This window comes from Cetorhinus maximus, chromosome 20 (genome assembly GCF_964194155.1).
Source record: "Cetorhinus maximus chromosome 20, sCetMax3.hap1.1, whole genome shotgun sequence".
Lineage (NCBI taxonomy): Eukaryota > Metazoa > Chordata > Chondrichthyes > Lamniformes > Cetorhinidae > Cetorhinus > Cetorhinus maximus.
In genome coordinates this window covers 1,941,825-1,963,386 of record NC_135898.1, presented here as the reverse complement: position 1 = coordinate 1,963,386, position 21,562 = coordinate 1,941,825, and the positions used below count along the sequence as shown (strand labels likewise).

The 21,562-nt window shown below is 44.3% G+C and overlaps 1 protein-coding gene across 1 annotated transcript in view; it reads left to right on the top strand.

Annotated features, from left to right (window-relative positions):
* Window positions 1-16,163, top strand: part of piwil2 (piwi-like RNA-mediated gene silencing 2) — a 61,334-nt gene extending 45,171 nt beyond the window's left edge. The window contains exons 18-22 of the mRNA XM_078565365.1: window positions 2,694-2,806; window positions 8,600-8,705; window positions 10,184-10,440; window positions 11,210-11,317; window positions 13,993-16,163. Of these exons, the coding sequence (XP_078421491.1) occupies window positions 2,694-2,806; window positions 8,600-8,705; window positions 10,184-10,440; window positions 11,210-11,317; window positions 13,993-14,149 (741 nt within the window). The 3' untranslated portion in view covers window positions 14,150-16,163. The remainder of the gene's footprint in view (window positions 1-2,693; window positions 2,807-8,599; window positions 8,706-10,183; window positions 10,441-11,209; window positions 11,318-13,992) is intronic.
* The last annotated feature ends 5,399 nt before the right edge of the window (window positions 16,164-21,562 follow it).

Sequence of the window (21,562 nt, the reverse complement as noted above, 5' to 3'; positions counted from 1 at the left end):
CTCTTTTGGAAAGCTGGTACAGACATAACGGCCTTCTGTGCTGTAACAATTTTGTGGCACTGTTTGATAAACTCATGCTTCAGTGAAAATTAAAGATAGACCTTTCAGGCATGAAACTTCTTCCTGCAAATGGTGGAGACATTTGGAACTATCTTCTGCAAAGGGCGATTGATGCTCGATCAATCGTGAATTTTAAAACAGTTTGTTTAGAATAAAAGAGCATAGTATTATTTAATTGGAGAAGAATAGAAAAGCAGATCATTATTTAAATGGAGAGAGATTGCAGAACTCTGAGGGACAGAGGGATCTGGGTGTCCTGGTACATTAGTATGCAGGTACAGCAAATGATTAGGAAAGCAAATGGAATATTGGTTTCTATTGCAAGGAGAATGGAATATAAAAGTAGGGAAGTTTTTACAGTTGTACAGGGTGTTGGTGAGACCACATCTGGAGTACTGTGTACAGTTTTAGTCTCCTTACTAAAAACAGATATAATTGCATTAAAAGCAGCTCAAAGAAGGTTCACTCGACTGTTTCCTGGAATGAAAGGGTTAAGTGGTGGGCCTGTATCCATTAGAATTTAGAAGAATGTGAGGTGATCTTGGTGAAACATAAGATCCTGAGGGGACTTAACAAAGTGGATGCTGAGAAGATGGTTTCCCCTTATGAGAGAGACGAGAACTAGGGGACACAGTTTAAAAATAAGGCCAAAAAATAAAAGCAAAAAACTGCGGATGCTGGAAATCCAAAACAAAAATAAAAATACCTGGAAAAACTCAGCAGGTCTGACAGCATCTGCGGAGAGGAACACAGTTAACGTTTCGAGTCCATATGACTCTTTAACAGAACTAAGGCAAAATAGAAGAGGTGAAATATAAGCTGGTTTAAGGGGAGGGTGGAACAGGTAGAGCTGGATAGAGGGCCAGTGATAGGTGGAGAATACCAAAAAATACATAGACAAAAGGACAAAGAGGTGTTGACGGTGGTGATATTACAAAGAAATGTGCTAATAGGTGACATTAAGGGTAGAAAGCAGGACGAGCAAGGTACAGATAGCCCTAGTGGGGGTGGGGTGGGGGGAAGGGATCGAAATAGGCTAAAAGGTAGAGATAAAACAATGGATGGAAATACATTTAAAAATAATGGAAATAGGTGGGTAAAGAATAATCTATATAAATTATAGGAAAAAAGGGGTATCGGAAAGGGGGTGGGGATGGAGGAGAGAGTTCATGATCTAAAGTTGTTGAACTCAATATTCAGTCCGGAAGGCTGTAAAGTGCCTAGTCGGAAGATGAGGTGCTGTTCCTCCAGTTTGCGTTGAGCTTCACTGGAACATTGCAGCGGGCCAAGGACGGACGTGTGGGCATGAGAGCAGGGTGGAGTGTTAAAATGGCAAGCGACAGGGAGGTCTGGGTAATGCTTGGGTCATCCGCAAGCATGACCCAGACCTCCCTGTCGCTTGCCATTTCAACACACCACCCTGCTCTCAAGTCCACACGTCCGTCCTTGGCCTGCTGCATTGTTCCAGTGAAGCTCAACGCAAACTGGAGTAACAGCACCTCATCTTCCGACTAGGCACTTTACAGCCTTCCGGACTGAATATTGAGTTCAACAATCTTAGATCATGAACTCTTTCCTCCATCCCTACCCCCTTTCCGATACCCCTTTTTTCCAATAATTTATATAAATTTTTCTTTTCCCACCTATTTCCATTATTTTTACATGTATTTCCATCCATTGTTTTATCTCTACCTTTTAGCCTATTTCGATCCCTTCCCCCCATAGCACCCACACTAGGGCTATCTGTACCTTGCTCGTCCTGCTTTCTACCCTTAATGTCACCTATTAGCACATTCCTTAGCTAATATCACCACCGTCAACACCTCTTTGTCCTTTTGTCTGTGACATCTTTTGGCAATCTCCACCTATCACTGGCCCTCTATCCAGCTCTACTTGTCCCACCCCTCCTTAAACCAGCTTATATTTCACCTCTTTTCTATTTTTCCTTAGTTCTGTTGAAGAGTCATACGGACTCAAAACGTTAACTGTGTTCCTCTCCGCAGATGCTATCAGACCTGCTGAGTTTTTCCAGGTATTTTTATTTTTGTTTTTGTTTTATTATAAAAATAAGGGATCTCCCATTTATAGCAGAGACGAGGGGAAATCTTTCCTGAGGGTTGTAAGACTGTGGAATTCTCTTCCCCACAGAGCACTGGAGGCAGGATCACTGAACACTTTAAAGGCTGAGCTAGATAGATTCTTGATTGAAAAGGGAGTCAAAGAGTCAAGAGGGTAGACCAGAAAGTAGTGAGACCACAACCAGATTAGCCATGATCTTATCAAGAGGCAGAGCAGGCTCGAGGGGCCAAATGACCTAGTCCTGCTCCTAGTTCGTATGTTTAATTTTTGTAAACCGAGGGTATTGAGGGATATGGGGCAAAGATGAATATATGAATTTAGGTTGCAGATAAGCCATGGCCTTATTGAATGGTGGAACAGGCATGAGGGTCTAAATGGCCTCCTCATGTAAAGCTGCTGAAGTGCATTTCAGCTATGCTATTTACCTCAACCAGGTAGCCCCAATTCACTGATGATCTCTGTCAAGTTGCTGTCAGGTCTGGTGTGTAACAAATAACTCTTGATCTTGCTCAATTAATAAAACTGTTAACTATTTGTTTGTCCATCGATCTCAGCTCTGTGTGTCTGCCCTGTTTCAGAAGCAGCTGATGGTGATAGGAATGGATGTGTACCATGACCCTGTCAGGGGCAAGCAGTCTGTTGTTGGATTTGTTGCCAGCATGAATAAGTAAGTCCCTGTTGTTGCTTTGTGTTTCTTGAGTTGTTCAATGCTGTTGTTTTAAACAGTATTTCTTTCCAAGGGATCTTTCTGTGCCATTGGAACTGCATCATTTCAAATGCTGTCATCCAGTGGCTCTGCATTCGGATAAGGGAGATCCCAGGATCGCTGATCTCACCCTGCCTGCAGGTGCTATGAAGCTGCAAGGCCTCAGCAGCCCTTGGTTTAGAGGAAGCGACAACAGCCTGGGTTGATACCTGGGATCTGTTTACTGATTCAGATCTATTTACTGATTGTTTGTGAAGTCGGCATTGGGTGAGGAGAGTGTTTCTCTTACCCTCAGTGTTTTGTTGTCGCTGCATCACTGGTGCTTGCATGGAAGAAGAAGGGGAGTTGTTGCAAAAACATTCAAAGTCAAAGAGCATGCTGCCTTTACCAATTAAGTGCTCAGGACTGTAATGTGATCAGTCAGAAGCTGTATGCTGCGTATTCAGATAGCTCTTTGTGACCCGCAATAGGGGATAACTTTATTTCGACTTAGTACGTTTGCAGAACAATGCTGGTCTTGAAATGTTGCAGAACAACTTTCAACTTGGCATCTCTTTATTAGAGATGGGAGTAATGGAAATTGTCAACTCCCTCCCCTACCCCTCTCCCTTCCCCTTCCCCTCTCCCGTCCCCTACCCCTCCCCCGTCCCCTACCCCTCCCCCTTCCCCTACCCCTCTCCCTTCCCCTACCCCTCTCCCTTCCCCTACCCCTCTCCCTTCCCCTACCCCCCTCGCCCTCTCTCCCCCCCTCGCCCTCTCTCCCCCCTCGCCCTCTCTCCCCCCCTCGCCCTCTCTCCCCCCTCGCCCTCTCTCCCCCCTCGCCCTCTCTCCCCCCCTCGCCCTCTCTCCCCCCCTCGTCCTCTCTCCCCCCTCGCCCTCTCTCCCCCCTCGCCCTCTCCCCCCTCATTCTCTCCCTACCCCTCCCTCTACCCCTCCTCTTCCCCAATCCTCCTTTCCCCCCCCTCTCTTCCCTGCCCCCCCCTTGCCTCACAATCCTGATGGCTTAAAAGTTTTTGATCCTCATATTTAACCTTCAGTGAATGGTGGGATGAGATGAATGAATATTCTGAATTCACTGGGAAGGGCAAAATTTCAGATATACAGGGACGATGGTGATTTTTGGGGGATTAACTGAGGAGGTGATGATTTTGGTGGGGGGGTTTATCTGAGGAAACTGTTGTTGGAGAATGAATTAATCTGAACTTCAGTTGATGATGTTCCATGTGTAAAATATTGTCTGGCTTGTCTCTCAAACCTCTCCAGCCCTACAAACTTGCAAAACCTCCATGCTCGTCCAATTCTGACCCCTTCACATCTCCCAGTGTTCAGTGCTCCACCATTGGTCTTCAGTTGCCTAGACTTTGGAAATCCCTCCCTAAACCTTGAATTCTCATTTAAGACATTACTTGAAACCCGCCTCTTTTACCAACCTTGTGGTCATCTGTCCTAATGCCTCCTGATGTGGCTCATTTGTTCAGTTACATCTCATTATGCCCTAATGAAGTCCCATCAGCCATTCTACTATGTGCTCTGTAAATGGAAGGTTTTGTGCCTAAGTACCAAACCCCTCCTGTGTACACAGCTCTCCTTATCCACAAGAACAGGTAGGATTAGGAAATTGTGCCACATCTGTTAAACTTGTTTTCAGTTTCACCTATCAGATTGTAATTGGCTCATTACATAACACTCTCAGACCCTGTATGTCAGCATTCCAGCACAATGACTGGAATTCTTTCTGGTCGTTAAACAGCTGGAATTTTATTCTCGGCTGCGAAACTTCACCAAACAGCACGCTAAGTCCTATTTACTGTTGTAATATAATTTTTGAATGTTCACAGAGGACCATGGGGGCACATCTTTTCTAGAGCAGGTTGTGAGAGAGCAATCTATATGCTGCAATCTATATGTTTCCATGTATAATCCATGTCCTCGTGGATTGCTGACACAGCTAATAGTGAGTGTGACACTGAGCCCTTGCTGACATATTGATTTAAGGGACCAACTCTGTGCACGTGACATGTTTCCATCGTGACACACCGTACCAGGCCAGGTTCAAACTTTCACATCAATGAGGAGGATTATACTTGCCCACTGGTGCCTTGAATCTGAGTGTCGGTATTGCACTTAGAGCCGGTACATGCAAATAAATGCAACCGGAACATAAGCGATTTCGTTTCCATATGTCTTTACATCTGTCTCCAAACCATGCTAGACTAACAGAAGGACATTACATACAATTTACAACACAGGAACAGGCTATTCAGCTCCATAGGCCTATGCTGGTACTTATGCTTCACAAGAGCCTCCTTTCACCAAACTTGTCAGCATAACCATTTATTCCTTTCTCTCTCATATCTAGCTTCCCCTTCAACATATCTATGCACCTACTCATTGTGGTAGCATCATTCTCTCCCCCCTCTCTACATCAAGAAGTTTCTGCTGAATTGTGTATTTGATTTATTCATGGCAGAGGTTGATTTTTTTTTTGTATTTATTCTTTCATGGGATGTGGGCATCTCTGGCTAGGCCAGCATTTGTTGCCCATGCCTAATTGCTCTTGAGAAAGTGGTGGTGAGCCGCCTGACTGCACCACTGCAGTCCATTGGGTGTAGGGTACACCAGGTGGACCTGGCTGGCCAGGTAACACAGAATGTTGTCAGAGAGTGTTTTGATTGTCATATCTAAAGAAGAGGAGGTCGCACCTCACCATCAGTCAGCACGTGAACTGAGAAAAATAAAATCCTCTTGCACGTCATGTAGATATGGGACTGTCCAGGAATTTGATTAGTATCTTAAAGCCGATCTCTTTAACCAGGCTTTCAGTCAGCATTCTTATTTCTCCACTGGCTCAGGGCAGTTTTTGTTTGATTCCATTCCTGTAATAAAAACAAAGACTTGCATTTATATAATGCCTTTCACAACTTCAGGACATCCTAAAGTGCTTTCCAGCCAATGAAATGCGTTTTGAAGTGTAGTCACAGTTGTAATGTAGGAAACGTGGCAGCAACTTGCACACAGCAAGGTCCCACAAACAGCAGTATGACAATGGTCAGATCATGTGCATTAATAATGCACACCATTCTTAATGACAGGTCCAAATTCGTTTCCATTGAACCTGCCTCGCAACACGACCGGCCAGCCTCGCTTGAAAGTAAGCTTAAAAAAAAGTGCTTGCTGGAATCGTGTGAGAGCGATGAGCTACCGCGTGAGCTATATGACAAGGTTCACCCTCACGGTTTGCTGCATGTATGGGCTGCCCAAGACATACAAAAGCGATGTCCCTTTAAGCCATATCTTATCTATGCACAACGTGAACTGGCCAAATGTTTTGGGCGAATTGTTCAAACCAGTTTTGACCAAATTTTCCACATACACGGTGAAGGATTCCTTCATATTTGCAAAGGCCATACAGGCCTTGCATATTGCAAGCAATGCTGTGTTCATGTGCTCATTTAACATTGCTAGCCTATTCACCAATGTTCCATTTAAGGAAGCCATAAATATTTGCGCTGCAACACTATATCTTGGCAATCTAGACCCGCCACCATTGCGTAAATCAGTATTCATTGAACTGATGAACTCGGCAACTCGCACAGTTGAGTTCAGCTTTAATGACACCGTGTATGCCCAAATAGATGGTGGTGTCATGGGATCCCCTCTAGACCCAGCTCTCACAAGCATCTTTGTTGGGTTCCATGAAAAACGTGCCTTTGATGGAACGGCACCTAACTTCCGGATAGGCATATTTCCGATATGTGGATGATACATTTGCTACATGTAAATCCGCGGCTGCATGTAATAATTCCCTTATATGTCTTAGTGGGCGTCATCCTGCGCTCAAAGTTACCTATGAAATGGAGCAGTCAAATTAACTCCCGTCCCTTGACGTACTAGTTGAGAAATCTGCCAGGGGACACTACCACGGTCTACTGCAAGCCTGCCTCCACTGTTCAATATACACGTTGGGATTCTTACAGTTCCACATGCTGTTAGATTGGTTTTATCGGCAACCTCGTAAATAGGACCCAATCTATTTGTTCACCATGCAAGCTTGATGCTGAAATAGGGTGCATCAAAGGCATCCTGCAAGATAATGGCTACCCTGATCAGATCATTTCGTGCTGTACATCACGCATGCTCATGAATGGGCCTAAGGCCGTCACTTTCGGCCCTGAAAACACTCCATTCTACCTCAGATTACCCAGGAAGGACAAGAGATATCTCAAATTTGAGCAACTGGTGAAACTAGTTGTTTCATGCTGCTACTATGCAAAATACGAGTGGTATTCGCCACAACAGGATACCGCAGTCAAGCCAAGAAGATGTTCTGCCACTCACACAAATGAGTAATGTGGTATATGAATTTCAATGCCAGTGTGATGCGAGGTATTAAGGCCGTACATCCCAAAGACTGGCAGATCGTATCAACAGCATGTCCCAGCCACTGTTCGCAAAGAGCAAGGTAAAAACTGTATCCAACCAGCCCGTGCTTGCAAAACTCTAAACCGTGTCCAACATTAGATGTGATTTCACAATTGGACAACATTCGCTAAATAATCCTCAATGTGCTAAGAATTATACTGACACCAGTTTAAGATTGTCAGTTGGGCTTGCAGTGTGGCACATTTGCGTGTAGTGGAAGCTACATATATTAATACACAGTGTCCTGTTCTTTGCAGACAGAAAGAACATGTACACAAATTGTGCCTGTTTCAGCCAAACAAAACAAGTGACAGCCTGCAGACAGAAAGAACATGTACACACATTGTGCCTGTTTCAGCCAAACAAAACAAGTGACAGCCATTCGCTGACTCATTCCTCGGGGCAATACCTTGATCAATCAGGGTCAAGCTGCATGGTTTAAATTTCAAACACTTTGGCAGTTAACTGTCAGTCACCATCACTGGTGCAGTCTCCATGGCAACTCCTCTACCAATCAGAGTCCACTTGCCAACCAATCAGCACTCTCTTCACAGACAGGATAAATTGTTTTTTTCCCCTTATATTGGTATTCTTGTGAAGTGTCCTGATAAGTGCAAGTCAAAAAGCTCCGACACGTCTCTTTTTTCAGCAATACTGTATTAGTAATGTTAGTTATGGAATAAATATTGGTAAAGACAACAGGGAAATCTCCCCTGCTGTCCGAAATAGCGCACTGGGATCTTATATGTTCTCCTGAGAGGGTAGCTAGACCCTCAGTCAGATGTCTCATCTGCAATAATGCAGCACTCCCTCAGCACTGCACTGGAATGCCCGTCTGGAGTATGGTTACAAGTCTCTGGAGTGGGATGTGAGCCCATGAACACCTAACTCAGAGGCAAGAGGTTCTGCCATTGATCCAAGGCTAATTCCTATTCAGATCATTTTTGGACATAAAGGTGTTATGTAAGTTTAAGTTGTTGCTAGATAAAGTTGGCAATCCCACGTTCCCAGCTGAAATCCATGCTACAACACTGGTCCTGATTTCCTCCAGTTGTGTGGCATGTTCTCCAACTCACTTGATAACCCTGTTCAGTTGTTCTGGTTTGAGGTTGGCCTGGAACAGTGTCCCAGGCTGCATCATAAGATGTCATGAGGAAGACAGGAGCTTCATCCAGACCACCTCTCCACATAACTGAAAATTGTGATGCTGCCTAATGAGATTGCAGCAGAATAAATCTGGAGTCACAGCACTACAGATAACAGCATGGAATAGAATTTAAAGTGAGGTGAAGGGGCCGCAATTTTTGTCTCACTCTGTGTTTCTTTTGCCAGGGCAATGACCAAGTGGTTCTCAAAGGTGGCATTTCAGATGCCCAATCAGGAAATCATCGATGGCTTAAAGATTTGTATGGTGGCATCTCTGAAGAAATATTACGAGGTAGTAAGCAAAGAAATCACAAGTCAACATTGTGTGTTTTAGAAACTTATCTTCTTGGGTGGGAGAAAGGAAGACGTCAGAATTTTATTCATTCATGGGATGTGGGCATCGCTGGCTAGGCCAGCATTTTATTGCCCATCCCTAATTGCCCTTGTTTAGAGGGCATTTAAGAGGCATTTAGGATTCTGTGGAGTCACATGTAGGCCAGACCAGGTAAGGGTGGCAAATTTCCTTCCCTAATGTCTAAAGGACACTTATGAACCAGATGGGTTTTTACGACAATCGGCTAGACTTTTAATTCCTGATTTTTATTGAATTCAAATTCCACCATCTGCTGTGGTAGGATTTGAACCCAGGTCCCCAGAGCATTACCCTGGGTCTCTGGATTACCAGTCCAGCGACAATACCACTATGCCACCACCTCCCTGCTGACATGAAATAGTTCCGGTGACAGAAAAAGATTTACAGGAAATGGCTATGGTGACAGCAAGGAAATAGTTCTGAAATATAAATGGGATATAAGCGACACATGGCACCATAATTAAAACAGTATTGCTGTTCAACGTACCCTTCACTGCATTTACTATGGGTATGGGTAAAGGCATCTACTTAAAATGGGCAGGAGTAGAAAGCACCCACACTCTGTTGTTGCTCTCACTCCAGTGTCCATTTTTTCTCTCTTTCTTGTCCCTTTTTCTCTATTTTTTGTCTTCTCCCACTCATGTAAGACATTAGGCAGAGAGTGACCCTGGCCTGAAGTGGGTGAATGTACTTGACTGCTGCTGGTGGTCTTGACTAGCTGCAATGAGCAGAATGTGGCTGGGGTGTGACATAAGGATATAATGTTGGAATTGTATAAAACTGGTGAGGCCACAACTGGAGTATTGTGTGCAGTTCTGGTCAGCACATTACATGAAGGACGTATTAGCTCTGGAGAGAGTGCAGAAGAGGTTTACAAGAATGTTGCCAGGGTTAGAAAAATGTAGCTACGAGGAGATATTGGATAGGTTGGGGTTATTTTCCCTGGAACAAAGAAGGCTGAGAGGTGACTTGATTGAGGTGTACAAAATTATGAGGGGAATAGATAGAGTGGACAGGATAAAATTGTTTCCTTGATGGAGAATTCTAGAACCAGGGGACATAGATTCAAGATAAGTGGCCGAAGGTGTAGGGGGCACATGAGGAAGAACTTTTTTATGCAGAGGGTAGTGGGTGTCTGGAATTCGCTGCCCAAGTTGGCGGTAGAGGCAGAAACTTTAAACTCTTTTAAAAAGTACCTGGATCTGCACCTAAAGTGCTGTAAGCTGCAGGGCTATGGGCCGGGTGCAGGAAGGTGGGATTAGAAAGGGCACCTGGGTGTCCTTGGGCTGGCATGGACAAGATGGGCCGAATGGCCTCCTCCTGTGCTGTAACTTTTCTATGGTTCTATAGGCTGCCAACTTTTCACTGACACCGTGTATTTTCACCCTTTTGTACAGATAAACCATTGTCTCCCAGAGAAGATTGCCGTTTACCGGGACGGAGTATCTGATGGCCAGCTGAATACAGTGACAGACTACGAACTTCCTCAGCTTTTGAAGTGCTTTGACGTATTCAGCGATTACCACCCAAAAATGATGGTGATCGTGGTGCAGAAGAGGATCAGCACCAACTTGTATGCACAGGCGGGGTCAGGCAGGCTAGAGGTGCCACCTCCTGGAACGGTGATGGACCACACTGTCACCAACAGGGAATGGTGAGCTGCGATCACTAATGAACAAATTTGCACCAGTGTTTCAAAGGACCTTTAGCCCAGGGTGGTCTTCACATCTTGCAGCTGTTTCTAAACTTGCGTCGGTGGAGCCCGAGGAGCTACTGTCTGGTTTTGTTGTGTGAGCTGCCCTCTGGCCTGGAAATGCCATTGGAAATGGCTGGAAATACAGTGCATGATGTATGAGGCACAGCTCTGGGAAGTGAAACACAGGCATTAAAAATGAGCATTACTCTCACGGCAAATGCTGACTCTAGGGCACACTGATGTGTTAAACTAATGCCCCTGTGACATGGGAGAAACCTGGTGGTTTATAGTAATAACCTTTCCATTTCAGGCTGTATCTAAGATCTGCCAGTATACATAACCAACAAACATGAAAATGTTGGGTGTGAATCCAAAATTTAATTCTGTGCAACTTATTAAGCCATTATATCAGGCCCTGCTTTAAGCTAGCCTGGATGTCCATACCAGAGAGTGTTGCTGGGGTACAAGCCTGATATGTTGAAGTCCCCTTTGTTTAGCCTAGTTTGCCCTGCCTCAGTTCTACTCTTTTATGTCCTGCCTCCATTTCCAGTCTCAGACCGACTTAACTAACTGTTAAGCAACAACTGAAAATTTCCCCTGTTCATCATTTGTCCCCTTCTTGTGCTATCAGCATTGTTCACTGCCCGGCCAGTTCCATTTCACATGAAACAGGGTGTACCTAAGGTTAGTTGCTCTCAACACTGATTGCGCTTTTCCTGTTTTGAAGGACCGACTTCTTCCTGTTGGCCCATACCGTTCGACAAGGCTGTGGAATCCCAACGCACTACATTTGTGTATTCAACAGCCTGAAGCTCAGCCCTGACCACATGCAGAGGTAAGGTGGGCAAGACAGAGCATGGCATAGAAAACACTTTTTAAAAACTTTACATTTTCCCATATCAAAGCAAAGTTTGAGGATGTGAAATTTCCCACATGTATGTACAGGCTATCTCAGATCCTGTGCTTAATAACTCTGGTTATGAAAAGAATGAAGACCACGAATAGTCTTTTAGTGAAGCAAGTTTAAAAGACATGGGATAGCTGAATCACTGCACACAGTCTTATTTATTAAACAACCTATGAGTAGGTATGAAGTAGCTGGAGTACTGTGTACACTTCTGGGCACCACACTTCAGGAAGGATGTGAACTCATTGGAGAGAGTGCAGAAGAGGCTTGCAAGAATGGATCCAGAGATGAGGAACTTCAGTTTTGAAGATAGATTGGAGAAGTTGGGACTGTTCTCCTTGGAGAGGAGAAGGCTAAGAAGAGATTTGATGGAGGTGTTCAAAATCTTGAGGAGGTTGGACAGAGTTAAAAAAAAGATCATGACAAAATAACAAACCTTCAATAACATGTACTAATCAGTTTCCTTCATGTTGCTTCTGGGATAGCTACAGGCCCATAAAATGTAATCATTCAAATCAGTTTGGAGGGGCAAGTACCTATTTCCACTTGAGTTATGTTTAAGCCCCATCTCCCTTTGTCTTTTAAGAATATTTTTACCAATTGCCACTGTTGGTCTAGTCTTATATCTTAAAATACTTGTCAGGTTTCCCAAGCACAAGTAGTGAAGCAAAGTCTGTCTCCCAAGTTAAGAGTAAGTTTGGATTCATCCACTGTCTTTCACATCCTCAGGATACCCCCAAAACACTTGACCGACTATGACGTGATTTTAAAGCCACTGTTTGTTGCCATATATTGCAATAAATTTAGACACAAACAGCAACGTGATAATGATGTTGATTGAGGGGTAATTGTTGGGCCAGTTGCAGGAGGACTCCTCAGCTTTTCCACATGATCTTTTGTATCCACCTGAGCAGGTAGCTGGGACCTTGGTTTAGTGTCTCATCCAAAAGACAGCACCTTCAATTGTTGTGTTATTCTGTAAAGAAGGCTGTGTATGTGTGTGTGTGTGTGAGAGAGAGAAAGAGAGATTTAATTAAGCTGGGCAAGAGGTTGATAGAAGTCAGGCTGTCGACGGGTTTGGAAACACAAGAAGGTTAAAGGTGTTAAGTTTGAGGTACAGGTAAATAGGTTAGATCTAACATTTGCATTCCCAGATAAGTCGTTTGAATTTCAAAGGGGAATCGGAGGTAACATGCAAAATGTTTGCATCTTGCAGGAGTCCATAGGTACATAGTAGTGGGGCTATTATATTTTCATTTACCTAAAAGCAAAGACAAGATGGAAAAGTGAAAGATCTTATATTTGGAAGGGTTTGAGTTTCAAAGGGATGTGGGAACAATGGGACTGAGATGAAAGGGGTAAAAGGCACTTTAGAGTTACTGTGGATAGCTGGAATTTAGCTTTTATTTTATTTTAGCATAGCTGTCGAGCCATTAAGCTGGAGATAGCTGGAGCTGTTGAGCAGTCTTGGGCTGCAGCAAGCAGTTTTATTCTGAAGTGACTTCCATAGCAAAGTAGAAGAGGGTAAAGATCATGTGGTACACCTTTATTGAAGCTACAGCAGTCTGCCTCGTGTGACAATACTGGAGTCCATATTTAAATATCTATAAGGGAGTGTTTCCTGGATGATGTTTACTTGTGGGTTTAACCAAGTAGAGAGTATTGGGGAATGTTTTGTAAGACTAACCTTAATTGTATAACTGTAATCTTGTGTGCTTAAGTTTTTTTTTGTTAATAAAACTTTTACTTTTAATTTTTAAAAACCCTGAAGTGTTACTGGACCTCTGACTGCTGAGATTGCTACATTGTCTTCTCATTATTAGAATACAAAAAAGAGGTTGTGGCCCGTGAGCCAAGTTTTGCACTGGAATTCGGTGTGCGCAGCCAGTAACACCGGCTGTGGTCATAACACAGTGCAGTACTCCTTCAGTGTTACGCTGGGATTGTGAGACTGGATTATGTGCTCAAGTCTCTGGAGTGGGAATTAAAACCATGACTTTATGACTCCTTGGCGTGAGGGTGAACCGCTGAGCCATGGCTGACACATTTATTGGGGTTGGCTTGCATTACATACAGCTTTTTTCTGGAGCTGGTGTACAGTTGCAGTGGAAAAACAACCGTGACTATGCATCTGAGTCAGGTGATTGAGGGTTCAAGACCCACTGCCAAGACTTGAGAACATAACCCAGACTGACAGTCGGGGACTGTTGTAATGTTAGAGGTGTCATTTTTCAGATGCCCTTTCAGATGGGTGTAAAAAAAATCACAAAGCACCATGGGAAGGAGAGCAGGTGAATTCTCCCCAGTGCTCTGGCCAACATTTATCCCTCAAACAGCACTTCTAAAAAAATCACAGATTATCGGGTCAATGTCACGTTGATCTTGTGCTGTGCACAAATTGGCTATCACACTTCCTACATGACAACACTTCAAAAGCACTTCATTGGCTATAAAGCACTTTAGGAGATCCTGAGGATGTGAAAGGCGCTATATAAATGCAAGTATTTTAATCTTTTATTGTCTCGTGCATGCTGGGTACCGTTGGGTCACTCATTTACTTAATCGCAATGGAAACCCTGCTGTCTGTGTTTATTTTTTTGCAGGCTCACCTTCAAGCTGTGCCACCTGTACTGGAACTGGTCCGGCACGATCCGTGTACCGGCGCCCTGCAAGTACGCCCACAAACTGGCCTTCCTGTGCGGCCAATCTCTGCACCAGGAACCGGCCGCCCTGCTCTCGGAGCTGCTGTTCTACCTGTGAAGCCGCCGGGAAACCTTTCACGTGGCACAAAGCGGGAAAACTGTTGCAACAGTGGCGGGGTCGGGGTCGGGGTGGGGAGGGGGGTCCAGTGATGTGCCAGGGACGCCTTCTCAAATTGAGAGCCCTGTTGAGGGTGGAACGGAGGTTTATTTCCCTTGAAACTTTGTTTGCTTATTCCAGCTGCAGAGGAATTCCCTTGTTCAAATATTTTTTGTTTTTGAGGTGACGTATGGTTAAAAGGGAATGATGAAATGAGCTGATGAAACAAACCAAACAAATAATGACTTGGGCTGAATTGGTTTATACATTTATTCAGTGTTTTGATTTTACCAGTTAAAGTAAATGCTGGCAATGACCCATCCCCCCCCACAATGCAAGGGATTTATTTCTTGGGTTTAACACAAAGTGTGGCTCATTTAGAACGTGCTGTGCACTTGACCATTTGCTGAAATTTTGGGAAGGGGCCTGTCATTGGAAGGAATAATAGAGTAGCTTTGATCAAGGTCATGTCTTGTCGAAAGCGGAGGAATAAATTGGAGTAGCAGAATCGATACCAAAGGGCTGTCTTATTCTGAGCAAATGTCCATTGCAATTGTCCGATTACTCTAACAGTCTGCAGTCTCCAGGACTGCGAACCTTCACCTCGATTAGGAAGGATATTATTCTAGCCCTTTGGAACTCTTGAACAGGAATAAAGGAAGAAGAGTCAGCTATTCAATAAAAACAGAAAATGCTGAAAATACTTGGCATGTCTAGCAGCATCTGTGGAGAGAGAAACAGAGTCAACGTTTCAGGACAGCCGCCCTCTCCGCAGATGCTGCCTGACCAGCTGGGTGTTTCCATATGAACAATGGCATGCAGGAAAGGGATCCACTGATCCATCCAGCCTGTCTCTCATAACTGCACTGCTGTGTGCATCATGATGGAGACACTCACCACCCTCCCCGCAACCTGGAAGTCCTGGAATCTCCCAGGAGAGACAAAAGAAGTAAAAACCAAGAACAATTAGGGGAAAGAAATCTGGAAAATTCTTCTCCAACCTCCTTTGGTGATTGAGACTAGTTGAGGAGATAATTCTGCCCTGATTAATGTTATACAGTAACCATTGGTTGTGCAAAGTAATCTCCACCCCAGCTCTTGCTTGAAGAAATTCAGTGAGTCAGTGTTCACCACATAAACCTGCAGCCTAACCCACAATTATAGGAGAGAAGAGAACTCCAAAAAAGTTCCAGTCATTTTCTATTTTAATTTCATTTAAAGGGGACATTTGTTGCAGTCTAATCAGTGTGAAAGAGACAGGTTGTTTGGGCCGAATGAGGTTTACCTGTTCCTCATACAAAAAGTTAACCAAGATGTTAATGCGTTTGGAAGCAGCTGGATAAAGAGCTTTGCTTTGGTTTTTGTTCACATTAATTAGTTGCTGCTGTACAAGAACTGCTCATTTACAAGTGCAACAACAAAGTTTTTTTTTCCTTTCCCACGGAACTGTTGTTAGATCTTTAGCTTGATTTTTCTGTCCTTTCATGAGCTGATCACATTTGCATTGAAACTTGCTTGAAATAATGAAGAATTATTTTTCTTTGAAAGGTTTTTACATTTGAATTGTCACATCCCTAAAGGTAGCATCTTAGGGATCTAGGCGTCATTGACAAAGCGAGCATTTATTGCCCAACCCTGAGTCGCCCTTTGAGAAGCTGGTGGTGAACCGCCTTGTTGAATCGCAGCAGTCTGTGTGGTATAGGCACTCCCTCGGTGCTGTTAGGTAGGGAATTCCAGGATTTTAAGCTGTGACGAAGCTATGCCTGATTATACTTGTTACGTTGTGAACTTTTTACAGCTTTGTTATTTTGGCAATAAGTCCCTGGATCTTGAATGATGTTGGAGGAGCAAGCTCCTCTTCCCATTGCTGACTGAAATTTCTAACAGTAGGTTCATTTAATCCAATCTTGATGCCATCTAATACCAAATGAAGATCACCTCTGTAAATTCTGCAAAAATAAAGGGAGAGTTTTCCTTCCATACATCAGTTGCTCACCTGCATTGATCTGTCCTACAGGACCAGGGATTCGAGTTCTGGGCTGTAGGAAGCTAGTTCAAATCTTTTTATTTGTGTTTATTTACAACCTCTTTAACTTGAAGCTTTAACTTTTTCAGCAAATGTTGGTCTGTAACGAGATAAGTGAGGCTGGTGAGTAGCTCAAATCCATACCACGTCAATCCCATCTTCTGAAAATCCAAAGGATATAGGAATAGGAGGAGGCTATTCAACTCCTTAAACCTTAAACTTGGTTCCTTAGCCCTAAATAACCTCAGCCAACCAAAATTTATCAATCTTAATTTGAATTCTTCAATTGCCCCCCAGCCTCAGATTTTCTCGGGGAGACAGTTTCAGATTTCCATTACCTTGAGTGAAGAAGTGCTATTTCACCCTTGGATGGTCTAGCTCAAATTTTAAGATCATGTCCCTTGTACTGGACTCCACCACCAAGCCAACAGTTTCTCCGCATCTACGCTATAATATCCTTTTATCATTTTAAGCAACATGATTAGATCACCCCTTAATCTTCTATGCTCAGTGAGCGGTACTCAGGGCAAAAGTTGTTTTCTAAACTCAACAGGTATGATTTGCTAAAAGCAAAATACTGCGGATGCTGGAAATCTGAAACAAAAATTGCTGGAAAAACTCAGCAGGCCTGACAGCATCTGTGGAGAGAAAGACAGAGTTAACGTTTCTTCTGTATGAAGTCTGTATGACTATTCTTCAGAAGAGCCTGCTAATTAATAAAAAAAAACATTGTACCCAACAGCTGAGAAGGTATCAACAACTTGGTTACTCCTGACTGTTTCATCAGTGAACAGCCAACATTTAAATACTAATTTTTTTTTAATTCATTCATAGGGTGTGCAAGTTGCTGGCTAGGCTAGCATTTATTGCCCATCCCTAATTGCCCTTGAGAAGGTGGTGGTGAGCTGCCTTCTTGAACCGCTACAGTCCATGTGGTGTAGGTACAATCACTGTGCTGTTCGGGAGAGAGTTCTAGGATTTTGACCCAGCGACAGTGAAAGAACGGCGATACATTTCCAAGTCAGGAAAATGTGTGGCTTGGAGGGGAACTTGTAGGTGCTCATGGCCCCATGTGTCTGCTGCCCATGCCCTTCTAGATGGTAGTGGTCACAGGTTTGGAAGGTGCTGTCAAAGGAGCCTTGTGAGTTGCTGTAGTGCATCTTGTAGATGGTACACACTGCTGACACTGTGTGTTGGTGGTGGAGGGAGTGAATGTTTGTGGATGGGGTGCCAATCAAGCAAGCTGCTTTGTCCTAGATGGTGTCAAGCTTCTTGAGCATTGTTGGAGCTGCACTCATCCAGGCAAGTGGAGAGTATTCCATCACACTCCTGACTTGTGCCTTGTAGATGAAGAACAGGCGTCGGGGAGTCAGGAGGTGAGATAATCACCGCAGGATTCCTAGCCTCTGACCTGCTCTTGTAGCCGCAGTATTTCAGTTTCTGGTCGATGGTAACCCCCAGGATGTTGATAGTGGGGGATTTAGTGATGGTAATGCCATTGAAAGTCAATGGGTAAATTCTCTCTTGTTGGAGATGGTCATTGCCTGACACTTGTGTGGCGCGAATGTTACTTTCCACTTGTCAGCCCAAGCCTGGATATTGTCCAGGTCTTGCTGCATTTGGACATGGACTGCATCAGTATCTGAGGAATCGTGAATGATGCTGAACATTGTGTAATCATCAGCGAATATTCCCACTTCTGACCTTATGATGGAAGGAAGGTCATTGATGAAGCAGCTGAAGATGGTTGGGCCGAGGACACTACCCTGAGGAACTCCTGCAGTGATGTCCTGGAACTGAGATGATTGACCTCCAACAACCACAACCATCTTCCTTTGTGCTAGGTATGACTCTAGCCAGTGGAGAACATAGGCTCACGTTAATGAAAGTCCGGGCTTAGGGAGCCTCAAGTGAGACTGCAGGAAACATTTGAATCTCACCGGCTGAAACTAGAGGTTTCCATCAGAACAGAGCACGGGTAAGCTTCGTGCAAGAACCCATTCAGGCATTGTCATCTGGTTACATTGTCATCTGTAGATAGTTACATTAGGAAGCTTGGCTGCCTGATTGATTGTGCTGTTGATCTGCATGGCTCTGGCACCAGGTGCCAAGGTTGCCGTTGAGAATTTATTCAACTCCAATCACCCTGTCGCCAGGACAGTCATTTGGCAGTCAGCTTAATTCTGCTTCATTTACTTGAACGGACATCTGGTTTGTTAAATAAGCGGCAACTGAGGATCAGGGGTCCTTGGCTGGCAGCAGCTTCAAGGAACCGTGCCTGTGCAGCACAAAACATGGTGAAGAGGGAGCCCACTGCCGCTATGCTACTGCCAGACCACAATCTAATTACAGGACGGACTCCAGGGGCAGAACCTTCTGTTCGGCGTGCAGGGGCAGCCCGTAAATGACGAGCGGTGACATCGGGCGTGCGTCCCAACATCACCGCGCATCATTCTGATCTTCCGTTCGGCGGGCACACATCGGAGTTGGCTGCATGCCAACTGAACTGTCAAGGGCCTGTTAAGGCCATTAATGAACTAATTAAGCCTACTGAGAAAGCTGCCCATCCAACCTTAAGGTCGGCGGGCAGGTGAAGAGCCCAGGCGGCCTTCACATTTTTCATGAAACTTCATCCACGGGCAGGATGAGGGTTCATGAAAGTTTCATTAATTAAATATAAATTTTTATGACAATTCATAAACATGTCCCAGCTCATGTGACACTGTCACATGAGGGGACATGTCTGAATAACTTTTTAAAAATTTTTTTCACGTTTAAAGCTTAAGTTCATCTCCCAGAGGCAGCTCCGTGCCTCAGGGAAATTTCTGCGTTCTTTTGTACCCATGCGAGAAAGAGCGCAGGCCCTGACTCTCCCTCCGCCCCCCCCTGCCCACACAGGTAGCGCAGAGCGCTTCTGGGTGCGTGTCATGCTTTGCGGGCCTTCATTGGCCCGCCCATGTAAAATGGTGGCGTGCAGCCGATAGTGGGCGGCAATCGGCTCCATGCCAGCCCGCACCCGCTCCCAGCTGGCCCGCCCAAGAAGCTTGACGACACCATCCAGGACAAAGCAGCCTGCCTGATTGGCACCCGATCCACAGTTCAGCAGCCTGGTGTGACCTGCTACCCTCCAACCATGGAATTATTTTTGTCTTTTGCTGCAAATTGTTTTCTTGTGGCTTTGTCCTGAAACTTGCACATAGGCAATGGAAACCTTTTCTTTGCAGGACTAAGAGCTCTATGAAAGGGAACTTCTCAGTGATACATTGTGTATGTCACAGGACTAACTGCTTTTGGATCTTTTTTGTCAAGACAAAGATCAGAGCACCTTTAACCTCACCTTGGCGCAGTCCAAAGTATGGTGTCCAAGCTCAAGATACATTGACAGACCGAGGATTCAATCTGGTATTAAAAAGCTGGGATCAGTAAAAGTGACCATGAAGCTACCAGATTGGCATAAAAGCCCACTTCATGAATGTCCTTTAGGATGCAGTCCTTAACCTGCTCTGGCCTGTGTGTGACCCCAGACTCTCAGCAATGTGGTTGACTCTTAAATGTGCCCTGAAATGGCTCACCACGCTACTCAGTTGTTGGACAGCACATTCTGGCCTTGCCAATTGCATCCACATTCTGAAAGTTAATTGAGAAACAATTGGGCAGTGTTTGATGAGACACAATCTCTAGAGCCACATGACCACTCTTTATCTACCACCACCAGTCTTTCTGGCTGGCCAGCTGCTCAAGAGCCTGAGGGCAGTGTTTTAAATCCGAGGAAATTTCATGAACGCATTTACAAAAAGAATTGCCTTTCTACCTGGACAATCGGCTTCAAAATCATCCTTTACAATGCCATCTAACATGTTGGTGAAGGCATGGAATGGAATAATGATAGTGGGCAACCTTGCCTCACCCTACTTTTGAAAGAGAGGAGCTCGCCCAGCTTGCACACATCTTTGAACTATGTGCACTGGGTAAAAGCCAAGATTCATCCAACACCAGTCTCCTGTTAACTCATGGTAAATTTGCTCCCAGTATGAGTTCAGAACGAAGTATCTGTATGGCACAGTAGCTTTTTGAACTGCAATTTGAATGATTGTCCTGAATTAAGCAAATTTGAAGGAACGGGAGGAGACCCTGCTCCCAGAGGCATTCACTTCTTTGAGCTCTGCATGAGGCACAGGTTAAAGAAGGGCCTCTGCAGAGCGATATCAAACAGCAAGCTGTTTGAGATCTAACCTGTGTCTTTTTAATTATTCTGTGGTTCTCCAATGCACCTGATGCACATGCTATAATGATCAGTCGAGTTATGGACATAGTGCAGTCCAATTCACCTGTTGCCCGTGCCTTTGCTAGTGTGCTGAGGCTTCAAGTCCACCAACATCTCATTTAAAATTCTTGTCCTTGCTTCTCTACCACTCTTTCTGCTCCTTTAACATACTCCTTAAAACCCCCCTTTTCCCTCCTAATACCTCGCTTTGTAGCTCAAATTTTGTTTAAGTGTCTGTGAAGTGCCTTGGGCCGTTTTACTTTGTTTAAGATGTTGTTGGTCTCTGATGTGACATTACAAGTAAATGGGTAAAATTAAGTGAGGCTTTTGAAAAAGAAAGTTCTTGTGTTTGAGTTTTAGATGTTAACAGTATTTTAACACCTAGAAATGTGGACAGCTCATTTTTTTTCCCTGAGGTTTACTTCTTGTTCCCCTTGATTCCATTCTAATAAACTCCTGATCACCCAACCCTCTGGACCCACGTGCTCGTTTGCATTATAAATCATATGGCACTGCCCTTCTCCCTTTCAAATTTTCCAAATCCCTCCTCAATAAGCTCATGGTTTACCCCTCTGTCCTTGCTTATTATCACTCCATCTCCAGTCTTGTCTCCTAGCCAGGGTCCTGGGATACATTGCAAAAACAGAATTACCTGGAAAAACTCAGCAGGTCTGGCAGCATCGGTGGAGAAGAAAAGAGTTGACGTTTTGAGTCCACATGACCCTTCAAATCTGTTCTGTTGAAGGGGCATGTGGACTCGAAACATCAACTCTTTTCTTCTCCACCGATGCTGCCAGACCTGCTGAGTTTTTCCAGGTAATTCTGTTTTTGTTTTGGATTTCCAGCATCCGCAGTAGTTTTTTGTTTTTATCCTGGGATACATTGTCTAGCTCTCCAGAGGAACATCAGAATTGCTAAATACGTAAAGACCAAGGTCCATGTAGTTTGCCTTCTACCATCCTAGAAATCACATAATGGGATAATAGAGTTGTTGATGAATCATAGCTATCAGTTAGTCTACAACAGACCTAAATGTGAACTGAAGAAATCCCCCCGTGGTGGAGAGCTATGAAAATCATTGGTC